Genomic DNA, 13,524 nt, shown 5'->3' on the forward strand with positions numbered 1-13,524 from the left:
TTTGTGTTTGGGCATGCGGGGGTGTCTCTTAGACCAGGTGGCAACTGGCTTCTCAGTGTTTCCCTCAATCTGCTGCAAAAGGAGGACAGCCACACTTCCTCCAGGTGGCTGCAGGATTACTTGAAGTGGCCACGAGTGGCCTGGGTCACAGGCGGTGAGAGGGCCTGGTGGCTGGTGTGAGGAAGGTTTGAAGGCCTCTGAATTCCTGCACCTCACTCTTGATGTTCAGTTTCCTTCTCAGATGCCCCTGGCCACACCAGTGTTGGTGCTAGTTTGTTGCTGGGCCTGTAGCTAGCTCCAGACCAGGAGAGGACTACACCACGAGGCTTGGGGTTTGGACCTGACCTCAGTACACCTTGCTGTGGGACTTGGTGCAGGCACCTCTGAGCCCTGGTTTCTCATGTGACAACTGAGCTGGGGCATGGGCCTCAACATCGAGCTACAGGAAACGCACAGGATCTTGCAGGTGTCCCTGGAAAATGGGGATGTGAATGACAGACTTGTGGAAACAAACCCGGTCCAAAGCAGTAACACTTTTACTCTCTCACCAGTGCTGCCGATAGGGTCTGACCCTTTACAATGAACAGTAGGGAAACATAAGGGGCTGAGGCAAGAAGAGGTGCCATCCTTAAAACCCCCCTCCCCCTCCCTCTACCCCTTCTGCACCACCTCCACCTGCCACATTCATTACTGCCCCCACCCCCCAGGGGTCCAGGATTCAGCAGAGGCTGGGTCTCTTGAGGGCTCCCTAGGTAGGGTAGGAGGTGAAAGGAGGAGGCTGGGCCCAGTGCAGCTCTTCCCAATCAGGCAGCAGACAGAGCGGGTCGCAGCTTGTTGTGTCCTTGGTGACTGGCCCTGGGTAGTCAGTGTCCCACTGAGGCCTCACGGGGCCCCTGCTGGCTCCGCCTCTCCTCTAGTGCTCTGCATACCCACATGGACACCACGGTGGAGTTTCCATCATTGAACTGCACGATGAACGGGTGACCCTGTGGGGAAGAACAGTAGGTGTGATGGCAGTCCCAAGCTGGGTGCCTGCTGCCAAGGACAGTTGGTAGACACTTGCCTAGCTTAATCCAAAGCCCTGGGTTTGGTCTCCAGCACCATATAAACCAGGTATGCTGGTATGTGGCTGTAACCCCTGAACCCGAGAGGCAGAGATGAGAGGATCAGCAGTTCAAGATCATCCACAGCTAGCCTGAGCTACTTAAGACCTTGTTATAAAAAGATAGAGCAATAGACAGATCAAACAAAAAGACAGCCAGGCATCTCAGTGTTCATTCCAAGGTGTGTTCAAGTCTGGACCTGATTTCTTTTTTTTTTCCAGTAACCCCACATGGTAAGAAGGCAGGCTAGAATCTTGAGATGTCTCAGCAGATAACAGTGCTTGGAGGCAGCCTGGATGACCGCCTTGATCTCTGGACCCCACATGGTGTTAGTGGAGAACTCAGTCTAGAAAACTGTCCTCTGATCTATGCAGAGGAAGCGGGGAAGCATCTGAGACCTTGCCTGGGAAGCTGAAAGGCACATCTTAGTCTTAACTCCACGCTCTGCCCGCTCCTTTTCCAGCTCAGTTTCATGCCATAGCCACTAGGCCAAGGCCTGGCCCCTGGGCGGCCAGCTTTCCGGTCCAGTTGCTGCCCAGAGAGCAAAGGATCATCTTGTCAGAGGCGTTGTCAATCCCTGTTAGTTTCCTCCTTTGTCTCCTGCCCCCCTGTAAGTGACTCAGTCTGCTGAGGAAGCACAGATACCACCTGCCAGGAGGATGTGGCCGGCAAGAGGAGTGCTGAGGGGAGTGGTGGTTCAGGGCAGAGGGCTGCACTTTGGAGGGCCCAGCTCTGTTTCCATGTGGTTCATCTCCTGTTCTAACCTACTTAAGCCCCCGGCCAGGTCAGGTTATATTTAGCCAGCATCCTCCCCTCTCTTCTGATACACTAAGATCGACATCCCCAATCTCAGGGTGTCTGGGGATTTCCAGGGAGGGCCAGAAGCAATCAAGGACAAGCCACAGGGCTGTCAGAGCCACAGTGGGAACCGGAATGGAAAGCGATACTCAGTTCACCAAGTAGCTACCTTAACCAAAGACTTTCAGCAGAAACTTGGTAGCCTCCATGGAAAACAAGCCCTGGGGAGTTACAGAGAGTGAGCAGGGAGATGAGGGATCCTTGATGCCCACCCCCAAGCTCCTGATTCTCTCCCCTTCCAGGTGCCTCCTCCTTGCATCCTGGCTTTTCTGAGCCTCTCTCTGACTGTCTCTGTTGGTCCACAAGGCTTTGAGCTACTTTCCCAGTGTACCTGTGACTTGTGACCCTGGCAAATAGCCAGGTCCTGGGAACATGGTAGGCATCTCAGTGCCAGCAACAACCTCACCACATCTTCTGTCCCATGGCTATGTGGCTATACTGTGTCCTGGCCCTATATCTACCAGGATCTGCAGAGGACCAGGTGGAGCTTGGGGAATGGGAAGGAAGGAATGCTACCCAGGCCTCTCCAGCCTGGCTGTTTGTGGGAAAACAACAGCAACAAACAAAACAAAACAAAAAGTCTTTGGAGCTTGTGTCCAGTTGAGGGCCCAGGGCTATGCCTAAAGCCTAGCTGGGTACCCAATTATTCCTCATGGCATACTGTGGGGGTTTCAGACATGAGTGTAGGACCCCAAGAAAGGGGAACAGAAGCCAGGCTGGTGGGGGATTGTGGGCGGCACAGGCCTGTGTGGGGTGAGATGAGAGGCACTCCGTTTTGGCTTCCATAAGCTTCCCTGCTCATACTTGCCCAGCCTCTGCCTGCTTTCACAATGGCTGCCTAAATAGAGAACATCCTTGAATTCCCGTACATGTTCTTTTCTGGACTTGGGAGAGGCGACCTTGTACCCTTCTGAAGAACAAAGACAGAAGCTGTGCTCAGGAGGATGGGCCCCTCCCCCCAAGCCCAGGGTAACACAGTGTCACTCTCCCAGAATGCCGGGTGACTTTGGGGCCATATGCTCCATCACGGTTATCATCTGTCTGAGAACAGGCAGAGTGGAACTGCAGGAGGGGAGTGGAGGCATTCCTCCTCAGTCCAGCAAGGGCTGATGGCTGCATGGCGGGCAGCATTGCCCGGCTGCCCTGTGAGAGTTGGGAAGTAGAGGGACCACCAAATTGCTGGCCTCCTGGTTCTGTGCAGGCACCTGCCCTTTCCTGACCCTGCCTGGGAGCTGACTTCCGTCGCTTGTGTACCACTGACAAGTTGTGCCCTCCCCCTTGGCGCTTATATCTCCTCACAAGAAAGAGACCTCGACAACAGGTTTTGTCTGCTTTTAGGCATGTAGCTGAAAGGCAGATACGGGGGTGAATTGCAGGAGAGACACATGCATGAGACATGCCGGCAGCGCGGAGCTTGGCAGGAGCTGTGCAGCATCTTGCTGGTTTCCTCACCAGGCAGTAGGAGCGCTCATTTCCTGTTCTCTCAGGGCCGGCAGGGGCTTAAGTCTTTTGCAACACATACTTCGTCACAGAGGATAAAGATGTAACGAAGGCAGAAGATCAGGGCTTGAAGAGGTAGGATGTGTCCAAGCGTGGGGCAGTGGAGCAAGCAAGATGGGCCAACAACCAGAGACACCCTTCCTCCAAGGAGGAGCAGGAGGAGCTGGATTGTCTGACACCCCCACCCCCGCCCCCCAGCCTGCTCCCATCTCTGATGTCCAAGGTCTCAGCTGATGTCCTGCTTCCAGCTCACTCAGTCTATTGCAATGAGAACTTTCCGGCAGGAGAGACAGCAGGTCCTGCTGAGCCTTAGAAAGGCACAGGTGTGGCAGGGCAGGAGCTCCAAGCCTGCCTGCCACAATGGTAAGTACTACCTGAGACCCAGCCTCTGGATTCCAAGTCTAGTGCTCAGTGAAAACCTCCTGTCTGCTATTAGTTGGGCTCTGAGTTTCCTGCCATATAAGAATTTACCTTTTGGGGCATCTACTCCCTCGACCCCCCTAATGTTGCTAAGGAACACCACACATTTGAATTGGACCTGTGCCTGGACTGCAGGGCCTGGTATGAAGTATGATTTGCAACAGGGCTCCACACATGCTTGTGGTATAGGAAAGTGATATATATGTGTGTGTGTGCAACCTGTATCCACCCTTACTCACCAAGCCCTCACTGTGTACAGGCACTGGCAAGTCTGCATTTGTACACAGCTAACTTGATCTCTGTTGTGGAATATTACATTAACTAGGCAAAAAGTGTGTTACATTTGTTTATGCTGCTGCATTTGTTTAACTATGTAAAGATGTATTACAATTGTTTATGCTGCATTTGCTTAACTGTGTAAAGATGTGTTGTATTTATTTATGCTATTTTTGTTTAACAATGTAAAGTTATATCACATTTGTTTATGCTGCATTTGTTTTTAACTATATAAGGATGTGTTGCTTTGCCTGCCTAAGGCACCTGAATGGCCAATAGTTAGGCAGAGGAGAGATAGGTAGGGCTGGCAGGCAGAGATATAAGTAGGAGGAGGAATCTAGGCTCCAGAGAAGGAGAGAAGAGAGGAGAGAGAAGAAAATGAGGGAGAAAAAGAGGGGGATGCCTGAGGCCAGCTAGCCAGGCAGCCACCAGCTAGGCAGCCACCAGCAGCACATACAGAATGAAAGAAAGGTAAAAAGCCCAGAGGCAAAACGTAGATGAAGAGAAACAGGATACTTTAAGTCAAAGAAAAAAAGCTAGCCAGAAATGAGCTTAAGATAAGGCCGAGCATTCACAGCTAATAATCAATCTCTGTGTCATGATTTGGGAGCTGGTTTGTGGCCCAAGAGAAAGCTGTTATGGAACTCCCTGACTACTAAGGCTTCAGAAACTGGAGCAGGGCAAGGAGAGAGCAGGGTGGTTTAAGTCCAGGGCATCCTCTCTCAGAGCAGGGGGGAGTGACATCATCTGCCTGCTGATGTCAGCTTCTCTGGCTCTCAGAGCAACTGGGCCCAGAGTTGGAGGCCAGGGCAGAGGAACCATCAGAAACACTGGCTACCAGCAGCCACAAACTCCCTCCGTGGAACTTGTCTTGTTCTCCCCAGAACACATTCTTGCAGCTCTTCCTGTGGCATACACTCTGCTACAGGAGTCCTTGTCACCTGAGCACCAGGTCCTAACTCCAGTCTGACCGACAGCTATTATGGCAGGGCAGGGCTAGCCACAAAGTACCCCAACAAAGTTGGCTGGCTATGCCACGCTTAGAAGCTTGTGTTCAGCTGAGGTGGATCCAGATCTCATTTTTCTGCCAGGGACACTAGGTGGGAGAGGACAGCCAGGACCCTGAGTACACAGGCAAGGCTGGCCTAGGCCTCTTAGTCAAATTACCCAAATTAGCAGAGTCCATCAAGCTGCTGGAAGCCTGACAGCCGGGGCTGCCCAGTGGCCAAGTAGGCACCTTATAAAAGGCAGTCAGGGTACCTGGAGAGGGTTCCTGACTTCCCCTCATGGGGCCTGTGAGGCTTGTTGGGAGGCTTTGGGCATCTTTCTGGAGGATTCCAGCCTGTGACCTCAGAGCTGTGGAGTCACAGGCTGTGTGGCATGCTGGCTTCTAGAGTTGTTTCATTCTAATTCTGTTAAAGGATATTTTAATCTATGTTTTAAAAACTCAACTAATAAAAACAACATGTTTTGTAAATATGACCTGCTATGTGCAGTTTCCACTGTGGTGTCACACCTGAGTTTTGGATTATTTCTGAGTTTTGGAAAACGTATTTAAAAATTGAATGGTGTGGGCTAGCATTAGTGGGAAAGCGTTTGCCTAATATGTGCAAGGTCCTCCAGCATCACCAAACCAAACCAAACCAAATCAAGCAGGGCCTACCCCAACTGCTTGAGGTTCAGTCTGCAGTTAACATGGATGGCAATGCCCAGTTGGAGGTGGAGCTCTGTGGTATGGCATTTCCCAGCATGCTTGAGGTCCTGGGTTACAACCCTATCATTATGACACCCCCAACATCCCTCAAGAGACCCCAAGAGCTGACTGACAATGAAAATACTTCACATACATGTTTGTGTGATGCAGCTAAAACGATACTTGAGTTAAGTGCCCAATAGATTATGAGAGATTAAAAAGGAAACCCTGGGAAGCAAGATAATGTTGGGGGTAAGAATGAGACAGGGAAGACAGAAAGATGGACGCTGTGATAAAATACCAGCAAAGAAGCTGAGAAACTGGTAAAGAGATACAAATAGGTATCAGGGCAGAACCACAAAGCCAGCTCAAGGGGAATAACAATCGCAGACCATGTCTAAAGGACATTGTGAGCTGGGGTGGGGATGGGGGTGGAAGGTGGTGCTCACCTTAAAGTACGGAGGCAGAGGCGGGAATGGAAGAGCCACCAGCCTGGGCTACACAGCCAATCCCTGTCTCAGTACCCCTTTGCCTAATGTCATGCAGGAAAATGGGAGAAAGCAAAGATGAAAGGGAGGGAAGTAGGGAGAGAGAGAGGGAGGGAGGGAGAGAGATATCAATATGACTACGAGGCAAAGATGGGCTTTAAGTTGAGGATGGAGGTGATGGAAACACCTCCCAGAGCTGGTCATGGGGTTCCAGCCCCAGAATCACACTTTGAACTTTTCAAAGCACTTCAAAAACCACTGTCTTGTCTTATTTCTAGAAGTGTCCAATTAAGGGACTGCTATCTGCTTAAAACTTACTTCACTAACAGCCTTTTGGGTTTCTTAACAGGAGAAGAGGCAAGCTATAAACTGATCACAAAGACTGAAATAAAAGTGGATATTTTTTAATTGTCTTTTTACTGTCACACTCTGGTGCTGCAGAGCTCTGGGGGCTCACACAGGGGCTGTGTGTATGGGAAGCAGCCCCTTTGCAATATTACAAAGAGATTAACAAGGGCTGAGGAGGAGACAGTTCAAGGATTAAGAGCACTGGCTGCGCTTGCAGAAGACCCCTGTTTGGTTCTCAGAACCCATGTCACGTGGCTCGCAACTGCCTGTACCTCCACCTCCAATTCCTCTGGCTTTCTTGGGCACCTGAACTCAGGTGCAAATGCCACCTTCCCTAACATGAACATAACTAACAATAACAAAACTAAACTTTTAAAAAAAGAACAAGAAATGCCCAAGCTCAGACTTTGCATATAACACAAAGAATTGAGAATGATCAGTTTTTGGGCTTGGTTGTGCAGGCCAAAAAATCCACTGTACTGGGGAGGCACAGGCAGGTGACTCTCTGTGAGTTTAAGGCCAGCCTGGTCTACACAGTGAGTTCCAGGACAGCCAGGATGACATAGTGAGACCCCGTCTTAAAGAAAGAAATGAAAAGAATCAGTTTTATTTTCCATTCAAAACTGTACTTCCCCTTCCATAAAAAAGTCTGTCTAGGAGGAAAGAAGCAAACTGGTTCAAAGTTCAGATCATTTTATGGCCCAGCAAACAAATAAAAATCATCAAGCCTTGTGCAGTATTTTCTAAACTATGACATGAGGAACTTGTGTTACTTAGCTATTCTGTTCACAGTGCTTTGTAAGGGAACACTGAAGGGAATTAAATGTATGGAAGCCCCTGTGCTTCTGTGGCTGTGAGTGGGTGACCTGTGTGTTCTGAGACAGTGTAGCTGGTCACGAGTGGGATGGATGACGGAGTCGGTACCCTTTGTCTGGTTACAAGGCTGCTTTCAGTGTGCCTGCCTCACTGTTAAGGAAGGCAAAGGGGCAACTTAGTTAAAAGCACAGCACTCTGCTTTTCCAGAAGACTTGAATTCAGCCAAGCTCCCTGTGAAGGTGCAGGGGCTGAGCTATGCCTGGGCTTCAGAGCCCTGGGGCTTTTTATTTGGCAACATATTTCTTCTCTTTCCTTCTCTCATTTTAGACAGGTCTCATGTAGCCCAGCTGGCCTCTATACTTGCTATATAGCCAAGGATACCCCTGAACTTCTGATCCTCTGTCTCTACTTCCCTTATGCTGGGATGACGGACATGTATCCTGTGCTCAGTTTTATTTATGCTGGGGATGGAGTTCAGGGCAGGAGTTCACGAATGCTGGGCAGGCATTCTGCCCACTGAGCTACAAAGCCCCAGCCCTCTTTAGCACACGGTTATTTGGTGTCCTCAGAAAATAACAACACCTCAACAATTTGACATCCACCCTCATTACTAAGTTAAGAGCAAAGGATCACACTGCCTCTCGAAATTTATTTTGCTTAATTTTATTAAGCGAGACAGCTTTTGCTTCTGGATCTACAGCTGCTGTGCAGTCTACAGCCACTATCATTTAACACCTCACCTTAGACTATGAATCTAGAGATTAGACTAAAATTTGAACCTTTGATTTTTATCAAGTTCCTCAAGGCATTACCCAAACCAATTATCTTGGCTTGAAGACTTATTTTTATTTTGGGGGTGTGTGAGCGTGCACACACACACACACACACACACACACACACACACACACACACACACACACATGCATAGACATCTTGGTCATGTTATTTTTAGGACAGGGTCTCTCACTGTAGCAGGAGCTCATGCATTTGGCTAAAAGCTGACAGTGAGCCCCAGAGATCCAGTTATCTATGTTTCCCCAGTGCAGGGGTTACTGATGCACAGGCCATGATGCCCAGCTGTTTTGTTCTTTATGAAGGTGGTTTTTCGAGACAGGGTTTCTCTGTAGCCCTGGCTGTCCTGGAACTCTGTAGACCAGGCTGATCCTGAACTCACAGAGATCTACCTGCCTCTATCTCTCTCGTGCGGGGACAGCTTTTGTGTGGGTGCTGGGTCTGACCCTAGGTCTTCAAGCTCATGCCACGGCACTTTATCCACTCTGCCATCTCCACAGACCCTGAAGGCTGTAACAAGTGCAGCCTCTCCTTCTTCTGTCTCAAACACAAAGAAATGGCCAAATACAAAATGATGAAAGAAGGGTGGTTCAGAAGGAAGAGCAGGGTCAGAACAATGTAACAATTGTTAGCAAAACTACACAATGATGATGAAACCGAAAAACTGGTCTGGGTCAACCAGCCATGGACACATGGCCCTATACACGGTAACAAAGAATCCTGTGAGGCTCAATGGCAAGGACCTATGTAAAGGAATTAAAGAATAAAAGAAGATAACTCTAGAAGTATAGATATGTAGAATCTTTAAAAAAAGGAGTGTATGATACATTTAAAAATATATAATTTTTTTAAGATTTGATTTGATTTTATGTGTTTTGTCTTGCCTGCATGTGTTTCTGTGTGAGGGTGTTGGATTTCCTGGAACTGGAGTTACAGACAGCTGTAAGTTGCGCTGTGGGTGCTGGGAATTGAACCTGGGTCCTCTGGAAGAGCAGCCAGTGCTCTTAACTGTTGAGCTATCTCTCCATCCCCTACATTTAAAATCTTTAAAATGTAGTTTTTCATCCCCCCTCTCTCTGTCTCAGTCTCTCTTTCTCTTTCTGTCTCAGTCTCTCTGTCTTTCTCTCTCTCTCAAGCCCTGAGTTTATATGGATTTGCTTTAGTTATCTGGGTGGCTTGCTGGGGTGGAACAGTTCACTCACCAGTGACACTGAAGTAGACACCATGCCACCTGAGTGTTGAAACACCAATATTAAACACACCAAAAGATATCACTTTACCCATGGCCTTTCTGGAACATTCTCTAGGAAGCAATGTGTGATGTCACAGGGGCATAGAGACCTGCCATCCTATAAATTCAGTAAAGATATATGGGGCACTTAGGGCCCAGGTTGCTTTTAGCTTCCTTTGGAGTTTGGTTACCTCTAAGATTTATGCTCAAAGTGGAGGGAAAGAGAAAGAAACATCTCCCAGAGTAGATATATAACCTCATCTTGTATTTTTTTAATAACATTAGGGATGACACCCTCTGACATAATACTGGAACAACTGCAGAGCAGCTCAGAAACTCGGTGGGAAGTTTTATATTTTGGCTCTGGAGCATCTTGTGGTGGCAAGGTCAGGAAGAGAGGGCCAGGGAAAGGAGCCAGAGAGTGAGTGTCAGCTGCTTTAATTTTCTGTGTCAACTGTGAAAATTAGATAAACAATGACAAACCAGGCTTTTTAAATGAACTTGTCACTTCTGGTTTTCTTGATACAGGGTAGCATTTTTCAAGTCCTTGTAGCCCCAAAGACAGATTTAACCCCTGAGAGGGCCACCTAGGCCTTTGAAAGGCCCCACATCTGAAAACAAAGGCTTTAGTCCAAATTCATGACCCTTGAAAGAAAACAAAATTCTCCTTGAAATCCAGGTACTCTTCTCACAACGTTAAGGGGACTTTGCCAGCAGGTGTTTCAGGGCTTTGTGTGAGGGTGTAGAAGGCTTGTAGGAGGGTGTGGGAGGGCGTGTGAGGGCACAGAAAGCTTGTAGGAGGGTCTCAGCTCCCTCCTCCTCACATCATCAAACTTGCTTCCCTGACCAAGTCAGCCCTTCAGCATAGTCCCTCTGCACTTACCCTCCTTTCCCTCTGGAAGTCCTCTCCCAGTGTTCTGGAATATAGAAGGACGCACAAGTCCCCATCACCCCCTCCCCACACAGGTGAGCACAGACCCTGTCTCTGCCTCTGCCTCCAGAGTGCTGGGATTTTTAATTACAGTTATTTACTTATTCATTCATTTATTGTGTATGTGATCATGTGTGTACACATGCTATGCCATATATGTGGATATCAGAGGTCACCTTGCAAGGGTCAGTTGTCTCTGTCTGGACACACTGTGTGTGTCCCAGAGATTGAACTCAGGTCACTGGGCTTGGTGTCAAGTGCTTTTACCCACGGAGTCACCTTGCCAGTCCCAGATCAGTGGCCCTTTCTGCCTTCACGGCCTTTGCTCTTGGGGCAGCTATTCTTTGATGCCATGGCTTAAGCACGCTTTGTAGAGAATGTTTACAGGCAGTGGCTTCTGGGCAGGTGTTCATTTCACAAAATGTAGTCAAGTTCGTTCTCACGGCTACACAGCTAATGGCATTGCTACCATTATGATCCATTTGCTTGTTACAAGACTAGGCTCAGGCATGCTAATTGATTTGGCCAAGGTGGGTGTGGGGTTTTAAGTGGAGAGGCTCCAAATCTGTGCCTTTTGTTCTAATGTAGCAACATCACATAGACTTACAGCAGGTCAAGGGCCCACGTTATCACCAAAGCTCTATCAGCCAGGCACGGTTCAGCACTTGAAAAGAGAGGAAGAATGAGTCTGAGGCCAGTCTGAGATACATAAGGAGCTCCTGAATTATGTAGCTAATAATAGACAAAGGCAAAATGAATGAATGAATGAATGAATGAATGAATGAATGAATGCTAACTTCTTTTACAAGGCAGAGCTCCTGCACTTTGAAGTGGTGATGGTAATGCTCCAGGCTCAAATCTCATTGGCTGGTGCCTAACCTCAGCTTCTCGGTTCCCCACCACTCCTGCTCAACATCCTACAACCTGTAGAAAGAACTCCTCTGCACAATAAAGCTGCAGACGCCACGTCTGCCATAGAGAAACGTTAACGTAGGTGCCGTAGGTGCCGTGAAGCCATCTGGTCCCCTGCCTCCGCCTCATCTTTGATTCCGAGGCCGTTCTGTTCACTGGAGGAAGATGTCCTCCTCTAAAGAGCCCAAGCTTCCAAATCATTTCTGATGGCAGCCAGTGATCTGGAGAGGGCTATGTGTGCCCACTAAAGAGGTGCTGTATCGGCTGACCACTACCTAAAGGTGCATTGGGGCTGTGTGAGGAAGCAGGGAACAAGCCAGTTGTGGGTCCCAGGCCTGCTTTGCTCTGTGAACACTGTCGCCTATAAAACACAGGAACAGTCCCACACCCATGTCACAGGGAGATGGTGGGAAAGCCAATGCAAGCTATCCAAGGCCAAGCCTGTGGTCGTGATATCAAGAGGCCTCAGTTCTGAAGCACTTAGCAGTCTTCTTCAAGGAGTGGTACTGAACCCAACACCCATGCTAGGTGTGGTAGACACTAGACCAGGTTTTGACACGACTTGCTGACCTTACAAAGGCACACAGGTTGTGGGGTCTGGGACCCTGTTTTCTAAGTATGAAGACCCCTCATCAGTTGGAGGCACAGTCTTGCCCCTGGAGTCTCAGCCCTAAAGAACCAACTTGTTTTCATGTCAAACAAGGCCAAGCTGACTTCTCCTGGGCTCAGCCCATGTGAGAAAAGCACAAAATAGAAACAAGGAATCCAACTGTTGCACTCACCAACAGCCTACAGACAAGACTGCAGTGCCCTCAGACAGCATTTCAAATACAGTTTATTAGTGTGTGATATGAAAAGGGTATTTTTATTGCATGATATAATGCAATGGGACCTTGGGCGCTCTGTGGAAAGACCTCACACTCAGAAGTGTAATGAACCCATAGTCCCAAAAACATTATACTGTACATTAACCTATCATTAATGGCACATTAGGGCTAGGGGCATTGCACGCTTGCTGGTCAGGGCTCCATCAGGACAGTGTTGAGAAAACCACACAGTCTTCCCAGGCTTAAAACAAATAGAGAAAATAAATATTCCTGATATCTACAGACAGCTTTAAAGCAAGTTCAGTCCCAGCTCTGCCTTGCAATTTCAAGGCCTGCTTTTGAAAAAAGGAAGTTACACACTGAACAAAGAGAGAAGAAAATGACTGTGTTTCTGTGTACCCCAGCTAGTAGCTACACAGCCTCAGTGCTGGCTCAGCAAGGTCCAGAGCAGAGAACACCTCTGGTAGTGGGAAAACTGCCTGAAGGGGACACAGATCTTGCAGGGGTGGGAAGGTGCCTTGGCAGCCATGTGTCCATACTCTCATTTTCCAGTCTGGGAAGTCAGGCTCAGAAATGTGAAAAATGGGAACACAGCTAAGCAGAGAAATAGCAAATAATGTAAAAACAAAATAAACAACAACAACAACTGGCTAACAAACATAAGGAAAACTGCTCATTTTTCAACTTAATAAAAGAAATGCCAATCAAACAACAGACATTTTACCACTGATCAGAAGGCAAAGATTAAAGGCTATAATTTATCTCAGATGAGGTAAGGAAACTGATTTCATATATCCAGTTTAAAAATGTATGTAAAGTGATCATCTTAAAAAATTAAATGTATGGGCTGGAGAGATGGCTCAGCAGTTAAGAGCACTAGCTGTTCTTCCAGAAAACCTGAGTTCAGTTCCCAGCACCCATATGGCAGCTCACAACTCTCTATAATTCCTGTTCCAGGGATCCAACACCCTCACATGGACATACATGCAGGCAAAACATCCATGTTCATAAAATACAAATAAACTTTAAAAAAATTAAATGTATTGGATGGATGGATGTATATATGGGCATATGCCATGGCATCGTGCAGAGGTCAGAGGAGAACCTCCTGGAGTTGGTTCTCTGCTTATCCCATGTGGGACCCAAGGACTGAACTCAGGTAGTCTGGCTTGGCAGCATTCACCCTTACCCACTTAGTCATCATGTCAGTCTGAGAGTCATAGTCTTAATAGTAAAAATACAGTAACAGTTTAAAAATGTATGTAATCATCTTAAAAAATTAAATGTATGTGCTGGAGAGATGGCTCAGCAGTTAAGAGCACTAGCTGT

General features: G+C 48.0%; 1 protein-coding gene across 4 annotated transcripts in view; it reads right to left on the minus strand.

The window, feature by feature from the left end:
* Positions 1–513: 513 nt before the first annotated feature.
* Positions 514–13,524, minus strand: part of Map2k5 (mitogen-activated protein kinase kinase 5) — a 225,508-nt gene continuing 212,497 nt past the window's right edge. For all 4 annotated transcript variants that reach the window (XM_027414796.2, XM_027414793.2, XM_027414795.2 and 1 more), the window contains one exon: positions 514–986. In XM_027414796.2, coding sequence (XP_027270597.1) covers positions 864–986 — 123 coding nt within the window. In that variant the 3' untranslated portion in view covers positions 514–863. The remainder of the gene's footprint in view (positions 987–13,524) is intronic.

Source organism: Cricetulus griseus, chromosome 4, assembly GCF_003668045.3.
Source record: "Cricetulus griseus strain 17A/GY chromosome 4, alternate assembly CriGri-PICRH-1.0, whole genome shotgun sequence".
NCBI classification, from domain to species: Eukaryota; Metazoa; Chordata; class Mammalia; order Rodentia; family Cricetidae; genus Cricetulus; species Cricetulus griseus.